Raw genomic sequence first — 14,652 nt, forward strand, 5'->3', positions numbered from 1 at the left:
GGTGGGGGTAAGAGGTGTTGGGGATGGGCCAGGAGACGCGTGGAAGCGCTGAATGCCTATATTGTGTACCCGAAACCGACTTAACTCTCCTGTGTGTTAACTCTCTGGGAGTAAAAATAATAGTATTAAAAGTATATTTATATCTTATATATTAAAAGAAGAAGAACAAGCAGAAGCACTGTAGCATAAAATCTGTTTTCAACTCTGAAAAAAAGAAAGTACTTTAAAAGGAAACTAAGTACATTACATTCAATAGAGAGATTTAAAGTCCTTAAAGAAATCAATTCATAAACTTGTAAAGTGAGTCAAATACGATCAATAGTCACCCAAAGGAGGTTAAATGCAGCCAGATTTGTAAACAGAATGTGATTCATAAGCTGAATTGCACTTAAGGCTGGCCAAGGTTGTAAATTTGTTTGTTTGTATTTTTTTTGTAAACTGAGTATGAAGTCTTTTTAAAAAAAATTTTAAATTAACATATAATGTATTTTTATCCCCAGGGGTACAGGTCTGTGAATCGCCAGATTTACACACTTCACAGCACTCACCATAGCACACACCCTCCCCAATGTCCATAACCCCAACTCCCTCTCCCAACACCCCTCCTTCCTCTGGCAACCCTCAGTTTGTTTTGTGAGATTAAGAGTCTCTTATGGTTTGTCTCCCTCCCGATCTCATCTTGTTTCATTTATTCTTTTCCTCCCCCGCTAAGCCCCCACATTACATCTCCATTTCCTCATATCAGGGAGATCATAGGAATATTGTCTTTCTCTGACTAATTTCGCTAAGCATAATATCCTCTAGTGCTATCCACATCGTCACAAATGGCAAGATTTCATTTCTTTTGATGGCTGCATAGTATTCCATTGTGTATATATACCACATCTTCTTTATCCATTCATCCATTGATGGACATCTAGGTTCTTTCCATAGTTTGGCTATTGTGGACATTGCTGCTATAAACATTCGGGTGCACGTGCCCCTTTGGATCACTACATTTGTATCTTTAGGGTAAATACTGAGTAGTGCGATTGCTGGGTCGTAGGGAAGCTTGAGTATGAAGTCTTAAAGACAAAATAGCTTATGGATAATTTTTTTATGCACAAAAAGCATCTTCAAGGAAATAAATGATAATGGGGAAGTCTTATTGCCGGGGAATTAGTTTGCTAAGATCATAACTGAGCAGCAGAGGCATGATTCAAATCATAAAGCGTCATATCCACTCCACTGCACCCAGCTCTGAGCCATTCCCGGCCTGCTTTTCTCTGCCTGGTGACTCAGTGTCTGCCCATGCGCTCAGCAACCATGTAGGTGAGAAGCCCCTGTTATGCATCGACACTGTGCTAAGCGCTGGGAATTGAAGGATGAAAAAGGAAGCCTAGGGTGTGGTGGGTGAGGCGGGGGGCAGAGACTGGGTGACCCAGGAAGCAGATTTGCGGGAGTCAACGTACAGGGCTGAGAAATCCTAGGGGGTTTTGGGGGAGACTCTAGAAACAGTCTGTGGTGACTGGAGCCCAAGATGGGAGATGTGGTGACATGGCATTAGGTCAAGCTTGACTAGAAGCAAGAGAACAGGAAAAGCCTCTTCTCCCAGAGCTGTGAGTCTGATTTTGCCTTGTAGGGGATGGGGGAGCTTCTGAAGGCTTTAAAGCACGGCTGAGACATTGTCAGCTTTGACTTTTAAGTCATAGCTCCCCTGGCCTTTCTCATATGTCGCCTCATGTCTACATCATGTGACTTCAAAGTTACACGCAATTACTGCGGTGAACTCTAGAAAGAGGAAATATTTGTGGGCTGACATTCACATAAGCACAGCTGGTCAGCTGTCCTGAGGGAGGCCATTCTGCTGGTGACTACTATGGGTCTTTCTCTACCAGGGTTCCTGCTCCTGCTTGGTCCTTTCACGGGTAAGTCTGTTCCTGCCATTGCCTCCCAGGCACCTCTACCTGCTGCACATTTCTCTTGCCAAGGGTAAGTTTCACTGAAGGTGCCGCCTCTCTGGGAGCCAGGCTGTGTGTGTGTGTGTGTGTGTGTGTGTGTGTGTGTTGCACGTGCTACCATCTCAGACCGTGCAGGCCCACACTGTGACCTCGTCATGCTCACATTTCCTCTGCTAACGAGTCACAGGGAGCCCTGGGCATCCCCACACAGGCAGACGGTGGGGGCATGAGATAGAGGACCTGCCCCATCTTCATCTTGCCATTTCAGTCAGGATCCTTTTACGTCTCTTTGCCTCTCCTCCCTCTCCCACCAGCCCCCGTGAGTGACCCTTCATCATGAATTGGGCTTACTGTGTCCCCAAAATGACTCCAGTAGGGCGTCTCAGCCTGACACTTAGTGGCTGTTTCTGTCCCTTTAGATTCTTATTGCTTGCTCCTGTCCCCGAGGACCTGAGCGGTGGCAAGAAATAGGCTTGGGAACCAGAGTTGGGGAACGAAGCGTTTGAGAAGTCTGCGTGAGGGGCTAGGCCCTGGTCTTGCTTTTGCTTTCATTCTCCTTCAGGGGAAAACCAGTGTGTGTCATTACGAATGTCATCTGCCTTGGGGTTGTCCCCACCCTAGTCTTAAGGGGTTCTCCTGTAAGCCGGCTGGTGAATCCCTTGATACATTTAAAACTCGGCAGTGAAGGGAAGGAAAAATTTTTCTTTACCCTTGAGGTCTCCTACCTGAACTAAGAACTAAATTTATGTGAGACAGATTATCAGGAGAAAAAAAACCCAAGGTTTTATGATATGGGCATGGGGGCCCAATAATGAAATTGAGACCTAAAAGAAATGATTGAAGAGGCAGTTTTTGTACTTTTTAGATAAAGTGACAATAAATCTGTGAGGAATTGACAGGACAAAGAAAACTTAACTCTGGGCACTTTGATTAGTAAGGAATTCTGAACAGACTTTGTGCTGGGGGAGTGAATTAGTAAAAAAGTAACAAGGGTTGTTTGTAAGCGTTCTTGGCTCTAACTTTCCCACCTCTGGCGATCAGGCTTCTCCTTCCCTCCTGGTCCAGGCAGGCTGCCTTTCACACGGGAGATCTGTTTCCTGCTTTCAGGGGACAGCAGAGGGTCTGAGTGTCCTCGTGCGGACTGACTCTTAAGCCACTTATTTAAATAATCAGTAGGCCCCAGTGGCCCATCTTGGGTGGCCTGCCCTTGTCACCTATCACAGTTTATAAAGAACCTTTATCTAAGTTAAACAACAACACGACAACAGCAACAACTCTGATTCCCACAACAGATTTGTGATATAGATAAGGCACACAGGATTACACATATTTTATGATGACAGACGGAGGCTCAGGGAGATTAGGGGACATCTTCTGGTGCACGGTCTAGAAGGCAGCACGGCTGGCTGTGGGAATACAGCGGTGCCGTGGGAACTCGGAAAGCCGTGTCCTCGGCCACGGCCGCAGAACTGGCGTGAAGATTCCTGCGAGGTCCCCTCATCCCCACTTTCCTACCCCCACACAGGGCAAGCTCATCTGCGAGCTTGCATCTCTCCATGGTGTCCAGGCCAGGTGCTCTGCGGTCCCCACCCACAGGGGCATCCCCCGGGCACATGGCCAAATAATGGGTAAGACAGGTCCTGCCTTAGAAAATGTTCACAGTTCAGTTCAGTTCTGGAAACATCCATTGGGGCTCTTGTGTGTCAGGTCCTGTGCTGGCTGTAGGGTGGGAATGGGGGTCAGCAGGTCCCTGGGAGGAATTAGGTACGATGAGAGCCCACTGCTGGCCACACAGCATGGTTGACAGAGCACCGTCTTTGGGGTCGGGTGAACTTGGATCTTCATGAAACTTCTGCTGCTTCTGAGCTGGGGACTGGGGGCAAGTGTCTTAAGCTCTTTGTGTGTCTAGATGTTAATCTTTCAAATGGGAAGAAGAGCCCCCCACCTTCTTGGGACATCAGATAAGAGAACGTGTTTACCCTACTGGGCACGGTGTCTGGCATGGGGATTCGTGTCCTGATCTGATCCCTCTGTGTCTCCCCTCACTTGGATCCAGAAACAGGATTCAGACCAAGAGGTTCCACACACCCGCACGGCAGCAAACCCTGAGCCTAACGCACCCAGATACTCATTCCCATCCATCACTGTCCTTGGGGAGCTTGTGAACTATGCAGGAAGACATGCACACAGCATCTGTACGAATCTGGGTGAAGTCAATGCTTAAACCCAAATAAGCCAACAAAAGCGCAGAGGCTAAAGGAAACCGGGGTGGGCAGGGCTGGACCGGAAGTATGGAGCCCAGCCCGGGAGGAGCCCTTGACTGAGGCCCGATGCGCTACTGCGTCTGAGGTGGGAGGAGGAGCCACACTGTTCGGTCGCCCTGGGGGTCCCGCAGCCGGATTTCAGGTCCCACGTGGGGTGAGGAGGGGGCCGCTGATACCCACACCTGCCGCCCTGCTATGCTTCCCATCGGCGTGCACGATTCTCTGGATGCAGCCAAGGTAGCCCCACAGAAGACGTGGATGCCAGGCTGTTGAGTGAACTCTGGCTGGGGGCACAGAATGCAGACCTGCCTCCAGCTTGGGGTGCCCAGTCCCCCAGGACTGCAGCTCCCTCCCACTGCTTGGGCCCACACCTACCCTCCCAGGACTTCTTGGGTCAACTTGGCAAAGTGACTCACCACCTGGCCCGGGAACAGTGATGCGGCGGGCGGTCTTGTGTCCCACTCTGAATCAGGACCCAGATCCTTCCCGAGCCACTCCAAACCACTGAGCCGCACACCTGGGTCAGTTTCAGATTTTCTGTTTCCTGGGACAGCGTGGCAGTGTTGCAAAAATATTCCAACAGTCACACGACTGAGCACTGGTTTTTTGCATTTCTCGATGAGGGCGCTGGTGAGTTTCGGTCAGAGCGCGAACACGGTGCAGTCACCAGCTTGTTCCAGTGACATCAAGAATCTTGAATAACATTTAAGACCACAGAGTCCTGGAAGATGGCACTCCCTGCTTCACAGGTGAAAAAGCCAGGACTCAGAGAGGCATAAGTCACCTCCCAAGATCATACAAGCTAGTACCTTGCAAGGGTTTCAACTTGGGCAGTCTGACTAGTGCCGTGGTGCTTCTGCTCTTCTCCCAAGTAGCTTGGTCTTGAATGACTGTCCCCTGACTCCCCTGCATCTTGCTTGGGCAGCCCAGCACTAGCCTTCCTTCTAGGAAGATGCTCGCAGAACCCAGGCGGAGCCTCAGAGCTCGCTTCTGCTCAACACAGACTGGACATGCCATGATGTGGGATGCTGCCGGGTGGCGCGTGCTTGTGTGGCTGGGCTAGCTGAGTTCTGACCGATTGCCTGGATCAGCAAGAGGGTGGCTCTGGGTAACCGCAGAGCTCGTCCCCCAAGCGCCTCCCAGAAACTTTCCTTGTTCTCCGTTCCACTCAGCATCTGCAGCCCTAGCCCAGCCTCTATGAATTATTGTTTTACATGTGAATTACTTACTGTAAATGCTGAAGAAGGCCACTCTGCCAGGAAGGGAAGGGGCTGGCTTGTGCCCCTGTTCTACCAGCAGCCAGCTATGTCGTCTGAGGCAAGCCACGTCATTTCTTTGGGTCTCTATGGTCTCATCTATAAAATGGGAATAATCATCCCTTCCCTGACTCTCTCAGGCCTGTTGTGAGCCTCTGGCTTAGTCAGGCTGCCCTTGAAGCTTCTGATCTGTGTCTCTGCAGGGACAGGGGTTTCCGGGCAGGAGCCAGACCCTGTGACAGTAACTGGGACCCTAGGAGGGTCTGTCACTCTGCCTCTGCAGCTACAGGCTGGACAGCCAGTGGAGAGCATCTCTTGGATGTCCCGTTCCTCCTCCATGGCCATAGCCACCGTAACCTTGGCAGAAGCAGGAGGGCCAGACACCTTCCACCAGGCAGACACCCGGTACTGGGGTCGTGTGAGTGTGGTGGGGCCAGGCTTCTCGCTTCAGATCAGCAACCTGAGCTGGAACGACTCGGGGCCCTACCGAGCCCACGTGAACCTGAGGGGCTCCCGCATCACCCGCACCCAGGAGTACCGACTGCAAGTGTATGGTGAGTGTCCCGCCTGCGGCCACAGGTGTGAGGCGGAGCCCGTCTTTCAGGCTTTCTCACGGCCTTTCCCACATCTGTTTCAGTAACATTTACAGTTGTCCTGATTACAAAGCTAACAATGCACACTCACTGTAAAAAATACGAGAAACCACGTGAAGTAGAGTTGCCCGGGAGCATCTCCTGAACAATGTGAAGGCCCCGGATATGGCCCAGCCTGTGGCCGCAGAGCCCCTGTGTCTGTAGTGGGCAGAGAAGGGACCTCAGCCCCGAGAACTCAGTCACGCCACAGCCTTCTTGAGCTTGCTCGAGGCTGAAGTGAGAGTAGTCTGTCGGGTGAGAGGAAACTCATGGCAGCTAGATCTGCAGACGTGCAGGAGTGCTGGGGTCACACTGCTTAAAGGTACTTAAGGGTTGTTTCAGGAGGGAAAACTGCAAAAGAGACAACAGAGGTGGGGGCAGGCGCCCCAGCAGCAAGGAGGGCGAACTGATTCAGCCAGTAAAGATACAGTAAGCCAGTTTTAGATTCAGACCACTTATTACTCATACAGAATGTGAAAGAGTAACCTGAGTCCCTCACACCAGAAAGAATAACTAAAAGTACTGTTTGGCCACAATGCAGGGGCTGGAACACCCCATTGCCAGAGAACCAGCTCTGGGGGTGGTCTGCAGCTCTGTTCGGAGCAGGGGAGCAGGAAGCTCCTTCCTCAGGAGTGCATCCCAGGGGAGACCGTGGGGTTGACGGAGAGGGTTTTCGGCATGTCAGGGCCACTGTCCTCTCCTGTTCTGGGAGGATCCCAGGGCATTTTGCTAAGACTCAGATCAGCTGTGGTTCCAGTCTTTGCCCGAGGGACAGTGGCCGAGGTTGCGAAGGGCAGTGGCCGAGCTGCCTGCTCCCCACCCCCCCACACTGGGAAGCAAAAAGGTGCAGGTGTGAGTGTGGATGAACACGGGGAAGGTCACCGACGGAGGAAAGGCAGAGAAGCTTTTCAGTCCGAGTCATGTACTAGGAAATACTCCTATTTGATGAGGCAACTTTTTTAATGTGAGAAAATGGACTTGCTTCCTGGGGAGAAAGCGTTTCTGCCACAAATCAGGCCTGGGTAGGCCATGGCCCTGTTCTCAGACAGCTCGAGACACCGGGGCTTCAGGGACCTTGGTGGGAGTAGGGTGGTCCAGGGCTGGTGGGAGAGCCCCTCTCGTCCGCCCCAGCGAAGCGGAAACAGCAAAGGAAACAGCCGGCAGTTTGTCCTTCTCAGGGAGCTCTCCAAGTCACTGCGACCTCACGTCAGCCCTATAGCCGGCAGCAGGAGACGGGTTTTTCTTCTGGGCTGCCGAAACCAGTCTCAGAGAAAAGTGACCCAGAGATAGAAAGTGGCAGAGTCAGAATTAGAACTCAGGCGCCCTGATGCCACATCCTGAGTGTCTGGTTTGTCCTGTGTTAGTGGGCTTGAGCGAGAGAGAATGCTGAGGGAAAGGGGCCTGCAGGGGGCGTCGCGGAGGAAGGATCTGGGCTCCAGAGGACCATGCGGAGGGGAGGCAGCCCAAAGTCACCCAGCCTGCCTTCTCCCCAGGGGGCATTCTGGGTGGGGGGGGGCCCTATTTTTGCCCAGTAGAGCTGCCCCTGGGGCTGCCGTCAGGTGGCAGGAAACAGAGCAGACTTCTCCCACAGCCGTGGCTCTGCAGCCTGTCCCATCCACTCTCTCAGCGACTCTTCCTGTCACTCTCAAACTCACTGGCTCCGGCCTGGGGACACAGCCAGAACGTGGAAACCTTAAGGAAGCATCTGAGCTCCTGGTCCTGGGGGAAGAGGGGTGGGGTGCAGGTTGAAGGGAGTACACGGGAGTGGGAGAGCCCTCAAAGGCCAAGGGCCAGATCTTCTGGGAGCCTCGATGGGCCTCTAGGAGCTTGGGCATCCGGGGGCTGGAGGTGTCCTGCAGAGACCCTTCCTGAGAAGAGATGTAATCACAACACGGTTCTGTGAGGTATGTACACACAACCTTCATGTAGTTAGTGTGGGGGTGGGAACCCAGGCTTGGGGGACAGATCCGTTGGGTTTGGGTCTGGGAATCCTCATTTAATAGACGGGACTCTGGACAAGTTACCTGAAGCTCTCTGAGCCCATTACACAGAGTAGGTGCCCAACCTCTGCTCCCTACTTCACACAGTGGTTCTGGGAATCAGTGATGCTCGGCGGCCAGGCCTCGTGAAGCCCGAAACTCTCCAGTAGCTGTGGGCAGATTCTGCCTCCCTTTATCCTTGTGCATATTCAGGAGGAGGCAGAGTCTTGGCCTCAATGCCTTGTGCCTTCTGCCCTGTGAAGGGAGGCCACACAGTCCTCGGTTGGTTCATTTTGTGCCCACAGAGCAGCTGGCCCAGCCCCGTGTCACACTGAGCTCCAGGATCGGTGAGAATGGACACTGTATCTTCATCCTGACGTGTGTGGCCGACAGCAGAAGAGGCTCTGTGACCTACAGCTGGCTACCTCGGGGACCCCGGACGGTTGTGTCCCATGGAGGGTCTGTCCTCAGTGTTTCCTCAGGGCCTGGGGACAGGGCTCTGACCTTCACCTGTGTGGTCAAGAACCCAGTCAGTAACAGCAGCTCCCTCCTCGTCTCAGTGCCGTCCTCATGTCCAGGTATCTGGGACCTGAGCACGCTCTGTGCTCTGGGGCTCTTGAGTGGACAGAGGTGGGGCGCAGAGTCCGCTCAGGCCCCGGGGAGAACACTGTCGAGGGAGTGGGCTGGGTGCGTTGGGGCAGTGTGGTCGGGGGAGGGTGGGGAAGGCCCACCGGAGCCCGTGTGGACTCTGGAGGGGTTTGGGCAGGAGGAGCCCCACCGGACCTGAGTGGCCCTGAGCGCATAGGGGAGAACCTGGCATTGAAGCTGTGGTTTTCTGTCTGTCTGCAGGGCCAGGAATCCTGGGAGGGGAGACCGTGGGGGAGACGGTGACCGGTCTCCTCGGGGACTTGGCCATTTTGCCCCTGGAGCTCCCAGCTGGGCAGGAAGTGGAAAGGGTCACCTGGAGCTCTGGAGGGCTTGCTGCCGTTATGCAACGAGGGCCAGGAGGCCAGCCCGTCCTGGCTGCCGGGACTCAGACACTGAGCAGCAGACGGTGGCATGCCCTCCCCGACAGCTACTCTCTTCAGATCAGGCCCCTGACGCTGCAGGACTCTGGCCGCTACAGAGCCTGGATCACCCTGCAGAGTCCCCCGATCAACATCACCAAGGATTTCACCCTGCGTGTCTATGGTGAGGGGCGTGGAGGGCTCACGTTTGAACTTTGACCTTTCCTCTCTCCCCTGCTTGGCCAGACCAGAGTCTGCTCAGAGCTCGAACTTTCCTTCCTTGCACAGAGAAGCTGCAGGAGCCCAATATCACTGTCAGCTCCCAGATCATGAAGGGTGGGACCTGCTACATCACTCTGATCTGCTCCCTGCAACAGGCCGGAGAGGATGTTCAGTACAGATGGGCACCCCTCGGCCAGGGGGCAGTTATGTCCCACGGAGGAACCACTCTCCACGTCTCCTGGAGACCGGGAGCCAGTGACAGCTATCGCTGCACTGCCAGCAACCCGGTCAGCCAGAGATCCAGCTCCATCCCCGCAGGGCCACTCTGCTCAGGTAACCCCTCCCTGGGGTGAGCCCTCCTCCCTGTGGGGCCAGGGGCTCAGCACCTCCACCTGCTATCCTCCTGGTGGAAGGAAGGGAGGGTTGGATTTTCCACAGCAGGGAGTGTCTCTGGGGTGGCAGGAAATGCGGGCTCTGGGGCCACCCTGAGTGCCCCAGCCCCCGTGCCTGGGCACTCACCTCACTCTTGGAACTCCCCGAAGGGAAGAGCTTCCCCCAGCCCACGCAGTCCTGCCCAGTCCACTGAGGAGGCATCCCAGACGTCCCTGGCCATGTCCTCAGTGAAGCCTGGAGCTGCTGTAAGATGGAAATCCCAGGCTGTGCTCCTCCAGCACCGAGGGTGGCCTCTCCCGGTTTCCATAGTCCGTGGCAGGACGCTGCCCCAGTGACACCAACTCATGGTGTCCCTTGCCTGTTCTCGGCTGCCTTCTGAGCATCTCTCCGCTCCCGTCTCTGGTGCCTTACCAACCACTTGCTCTTCCACCCTTTGTGGCTGGCCTGCCCCCAGCGGCCTCCTCATTACTAAGTTCAGGGCCACTCCTCACTTGCGTTCTCCTCAGCCCACTCTCCTCGGGGGCCCTGGGCCATTGGCTCCTGGGGCGCCTTCTCTTGCATCGCAGTCCTTTAGGGTCCTGCCCAGGCCTTTCTGTTGCCCCGGGGCAGAAAGCTGGGTGTCGTTACGAACCCCCATTTCCCACTGCTGCTTGCCTGTGCTCAAGCTCCCAGTTACTCCACTCTCTCCCCTCTGGACCCCCTGCTGGTCACGCTGCTGGGGAGAGTTCTGAAACAGAGATGCTCGGGTTACTTTTCTGCTTTAAACCTTGTGGTGTCTGCCCACAAGGTATAAAAATATTATCCCCTCTACATTCATTTAAGCAACTCATGTTTACAGAGCATTTATGATTATTATTATTGTCATTTTAATTGAGGTATAGTTAATGTATAATATTAGTTCCAGGTGTGTAACACTGTGAGTCAACATTTATATCATCATGAAATGCTCACCAAGATGTGTCCCACGCAGAGTTATTACAGTATCATTGACTATATTTCCTATGCTGTACTTTTCACTCTCACGACTTATTCCTTGAAGGAGCATTTTATAACCTGACAGAGCATTTTTTTTTAAGAGAGAGAGAGCATGTGTCTGTGTGCAAGTGGGGATGGGGGGAGCAGAGAGAGAGGGAGAGAAAATCTAAAGCAAGCTCCACGATCAGTGCGGACCCCAATGTGGGGCTCGATCCCCTGACCCTGAGATCATGACCTGAGCCAAAACCAAAAGTCAGATGCTTAACTGACTGAACCACCCAGGTGCCCCTTACAGAGCATTTTAAAAAAGAATTTGTTTTGTCAGAGAGAGAGAGAATGAGAACACGGGGTGGGGAAGAGAAGCAGAGGGAGAAGCAGACTCCTCACTGAGCAGAGAGCCCAATGCGGGACTTGATCCCAGGACCCTGAGATCATGCCCCGATTCAAAGGCAGATACTTCACTGACTGAGCCACCCAGAGCATTTTTCAAAAATATTTTATTTGTAAGTCGACTCTATGCCCAATGTGGTGCTTGGACCCCTCACCTTGAGCTCAAGAGTTGCATGTTCCACCAGCTGAGCCAGCCAGGCACCCCCAGAGCATTTTTAAGGTGTCTTGTGTTATTCTAGGAATTGATGGTAGAGTGAAACAGAGGTTTGGATGAATGGGCAGTCCTCAGGGAACTGTCACAATTGTCACAAGGTGCAGCTGACCCTACTAATGATTTGGTTGGGTACTGCACATGTTGTATTAGGGGCTTCACCTGTGTCTGTCTTCTCCTTTGAATGAGACCAAAGCCCATTTTCATCCTCTCTATATCTCCAATACACAGCATGGAATAGGCCTGGAAAATGTGAATCCGACAGTGATTCGGGGAGCAGCCAGTGCCGGGTGTAATGAGGCACAAGGAAACGTGGTAGTTGGCTGTGGACACTAATGTTCTCCCTGCCTCTCCATGGGGCCCAGAGGGCAGTTCATCTCTGTCCCCCAGACTCAGCTTCCTTAAGGGCCTCCAGTCCCCTGAATCCTCTTGGAATCTCTTCCCCTGCCTGCCTGTCTTCTGTCTCTTGTCTTCCCTTCCTTTTACCCCAGTGGTTAACCTGTTGTCATTGTTTTATTCAGCTTCCTTCCTACTCTACTCCTGGAAGAAGGAATTTCTTCTCATTTTGATCCTGGGAGCTTTGCAGATTGAGTAGATTGACAAGTGGAGAAGCCAAGAGGACTGTGAGAAGGTGTCACCCTGTGAGACACAGAGATAAAGAATTCTGTCCCTGAAGTGCCACCTGCCAGCATCTCCTGGTGAGAGAGAAATCAGTCCCTGTTAATACATAAAACCTATTTCATTTACATACAGTTCAAAATTGTCAAGAAACTGCTACATATCGTCTGTTTAAAATAATCTGTTTATGTTTTATTTAATCACCTTTTAGAGTGTTCAGACAGAAAAGAGGACTTATTCATTTATTCATTTAAGAAAAGTTGCATGTTTGTGGGGCGCCTGGGGGGCTCCGTTGGTTAAGCCTCTGCCTTCAGCTCAGGTCACGATCCCAGGGTCCACATTGGGCTCTCCACCCAGCAGGGAGCCTGTTTCCCCTGCTCTCTCTCTGCCTCCCTCTCTGCCTACGTGTGATCTCTGTCTGTCAAATAAATAAATACAACCTTTAAAAAAAAAAAAAAAGGTTTGTGAGATGATTAAGTGTTGTGAATATACGTATTCATCTTCTGTTAACTTTGAAGTAAATGGGCTAAGAGAGCCCAGATTGAACTTAAATTTCATCTTCTTGGAGCAGTCTTTTGATCACCTTATTTATCCAAATCTTTTCTCTTATTCATAATCATTGTACCCAGCTCAATTTTGTCAAAATTATCACAATTTGTAAATACATATTGATTCGTTGGATTTTTTTTTTTTCTGCTCACTTTCTGTCTCCCCCACAAGATGTTTAGCTCCAAGAGCTGTATCTGTTTAGTTCACAACATAAATTCGATGGCAATAGAGTACTTAGCTTATGGCAGATATTTCATTATTTTTTGAATGAATGAATAAGTCATGGATGAGAGTTAAGAAACTTTTTTCTTAAGATCCAAGGACTATCAGATTTCATAATCATTTGGGATCTGTGCCATTGTGTGCGTTTTCTTTCTGCTTTTGATAGAGGAGGAAGGAAATGGAATCCTTATCCTGAAATTTCTGTTGTCAGGCCATCTCAGGCAACCACCTTGGCATTCAGATTATGCTGAGCTGAAAACAGTCAAGGCTCAAAAGACTTAGGGAAGAAGCTTTGACAACCCCCAGTCCCAAGAATGTAGAGGACCAGCTGCAAGAAGATGAACATCACTATAGATAACTACAGTATAAGAGGAACTAAAGGTGGCAGACAGGGAGGAATTTAGCAAATTCTGTTAAAATTCCTCTCTGTGTCCAATTGTTTCTGTGTGGCCTGGCAGACATTTGTTTTTATCATTTATTCTTTTTCACCTTCCTGTGAATTGACTTCCTTCCCTTCGAAGTCCCAGACCGCTATCCTCTTCTCCTTATATCAGGTCGACACATGGTCCCCATTTTGCCTGTCTTTGGAATTTCCGTGTATATGTGGATTTAATTTGTACAAAACTAAATCTGATTTTCTCCTGTCAACCTGTCTGTGACAATTTGATTCTTTGTCTAGCTAGAAGGATCTTGAATAGCAGAGGAAATTCTTTCTTCCCAACATCTTCTAAGGAGTTTGCTTGCATCTAAGTAGTTTGCTTGACCCTCTGTAATGGGTTTCTCCCACTGCAGTCACTGAAATTTTAGAAGCACAACTCCTCTGGCCCAGACACACTGACTTTCTTCCTTGCAGGTCTCACTGTGTCCAGAGTCTTTGCACGGGCTCTGCCCTCGGATAAAGCTCTCCTGTCCTGTAAGGAAGTCCTAGTTACTGGTAGACTTCAACTCAATCATCATTGTGTGGGAGAAGCCATCCCTGATCCTGGCAACAGCCCCCATTACAGGTTATCCTTATACTATGCTTCTTTTGTTTATACAAGTCGTTGTTGCTGTGGTGGTATTTGGAGATAATTTGATTCTTGGCTTCTAAAAAGGAAACTCTTTTCTCTCTAATGCACCAACTACAGGAAAACTTCTCTGTTCTTTTCTACTCAAAATGAACACATTTGACACTAAATGTGTGGCTTTCCCCCTACACGAACCAATTCTCCAACACCAGCTAGGTGTCCTACAAGTCAATGAAGATTTGACACTATTTACTTAGTGTCAGATCCCACAAGTGAGGGGCTCAGTCCCAAAAGACTGCTCCCGCTTCAGAGGCCAATTACAAGTCTGGGCCCGCCATACTTCTGATAGAGGTTTATGAGGTATAGTCTAAGGCTTCCATAACTCCCTCCTGGGGGTCAAGAGTTTGCTAGAATGGCTCACAGAACTAAGGAAAAACAGTTTACTTACTACATTACTGGTTTATTACAAAAGGAAACATCTCAGGAATAGTCAAATGGAAGAAATGGACGGGGCAAAGTATGTAGGGGTGTGTGTGGAGTGTCTGTGCTCACTCTAGGTGTCCCACTCCCCAGAACCTCCATGTGCTCCCCAATCTGGAAGCCCTCTGAACCCCTCTGTCTGGGGTCTTTTTATGGAGGCATCATTATGTAGACATGATTGATTAATCACTGAACTTTGGTGACAGAATTTTATCTCCAGCCTCTCTCCCTTCCCTGGATGTTGGGGGTAAAAGGTAGGGAATTTGGGGAAAATAGGGCTGAAGTTCCAACCCTCTAACCATTTCGTTGATTCTCCAGGCAACCAGCCCTGAGGCTATCCAGGCGCCTCCAGCCACCAGTCATCTCATTAGTATAAAAAACCACTCATCTCTTTCAAGATTCCAGGGATTTTAGGAGCTGTTTCGGAGGAAACGGGGAGGAAGACCAAATCTATACTATTATCTTTCAATTTCACAGCCTCCCTCAGAATTAAGCACCGGAAGGATA

The 14,652-nt window shown here is 51.0% G+C and overlaps 1 protein-coding gene across 2 annotated transcripts; it reads left to right on the top strand.

Moving 5' to 3' along the window:
• The first annotated feature begins 1,640 nt into the window (after positions 1-1,640).
• On the top strand, positions 1,641-12,353 carry LOC131815230 (SLAM family member 9-like). Of its 2 annotated transcripts, none has more exons than XR_009347615.1 (6): positions 1,641-1,907; positions 5,664-6,014; positions 8,377-8,649; positions 8,921-9,262; positions 9,456-9,633; positions 11,791-12,353. XR_009347615.1 is itself a non-coding variant. In XM_059146924.1 (6 exons), exons 1-6 carry the CDS (start codon positions 1,859-1,861, stop codon positions 11,862-11,864), a joined length of 1,356 nt encoding a protein of 451 aa, XP_059002907.1. In that variant the 5' UTR covers positions 1,645-1,858; the 3' UTR covers positions 11,865-12,349. The 2 variants fall into 2 exon arrangements, 1 of the variants encoding a protein (XP_059002907.1); XM_059146924.1 differs by having other exon boundaries at positions 1,645-1,907; positions 9,367-9,633; positions 11,791-12,349.
• Positions 12,354-14,652: the final 2,299 nt, after the last annotated feature.

This window comes from Mustela lutreola, chromosome 14, assembly GCF_030435805.1.
Source record: "Mustela lutreola isolate mMusLut2 chromosome 14, mMusLut2.pri, whole genome shotgun sequence".
Classification (NCBI taxonomy): Eukaryota; Metazoa; Chordata; class Mammalia; order Carnivora; family Mustelidae; genus Mustela; species Mustela lutreola.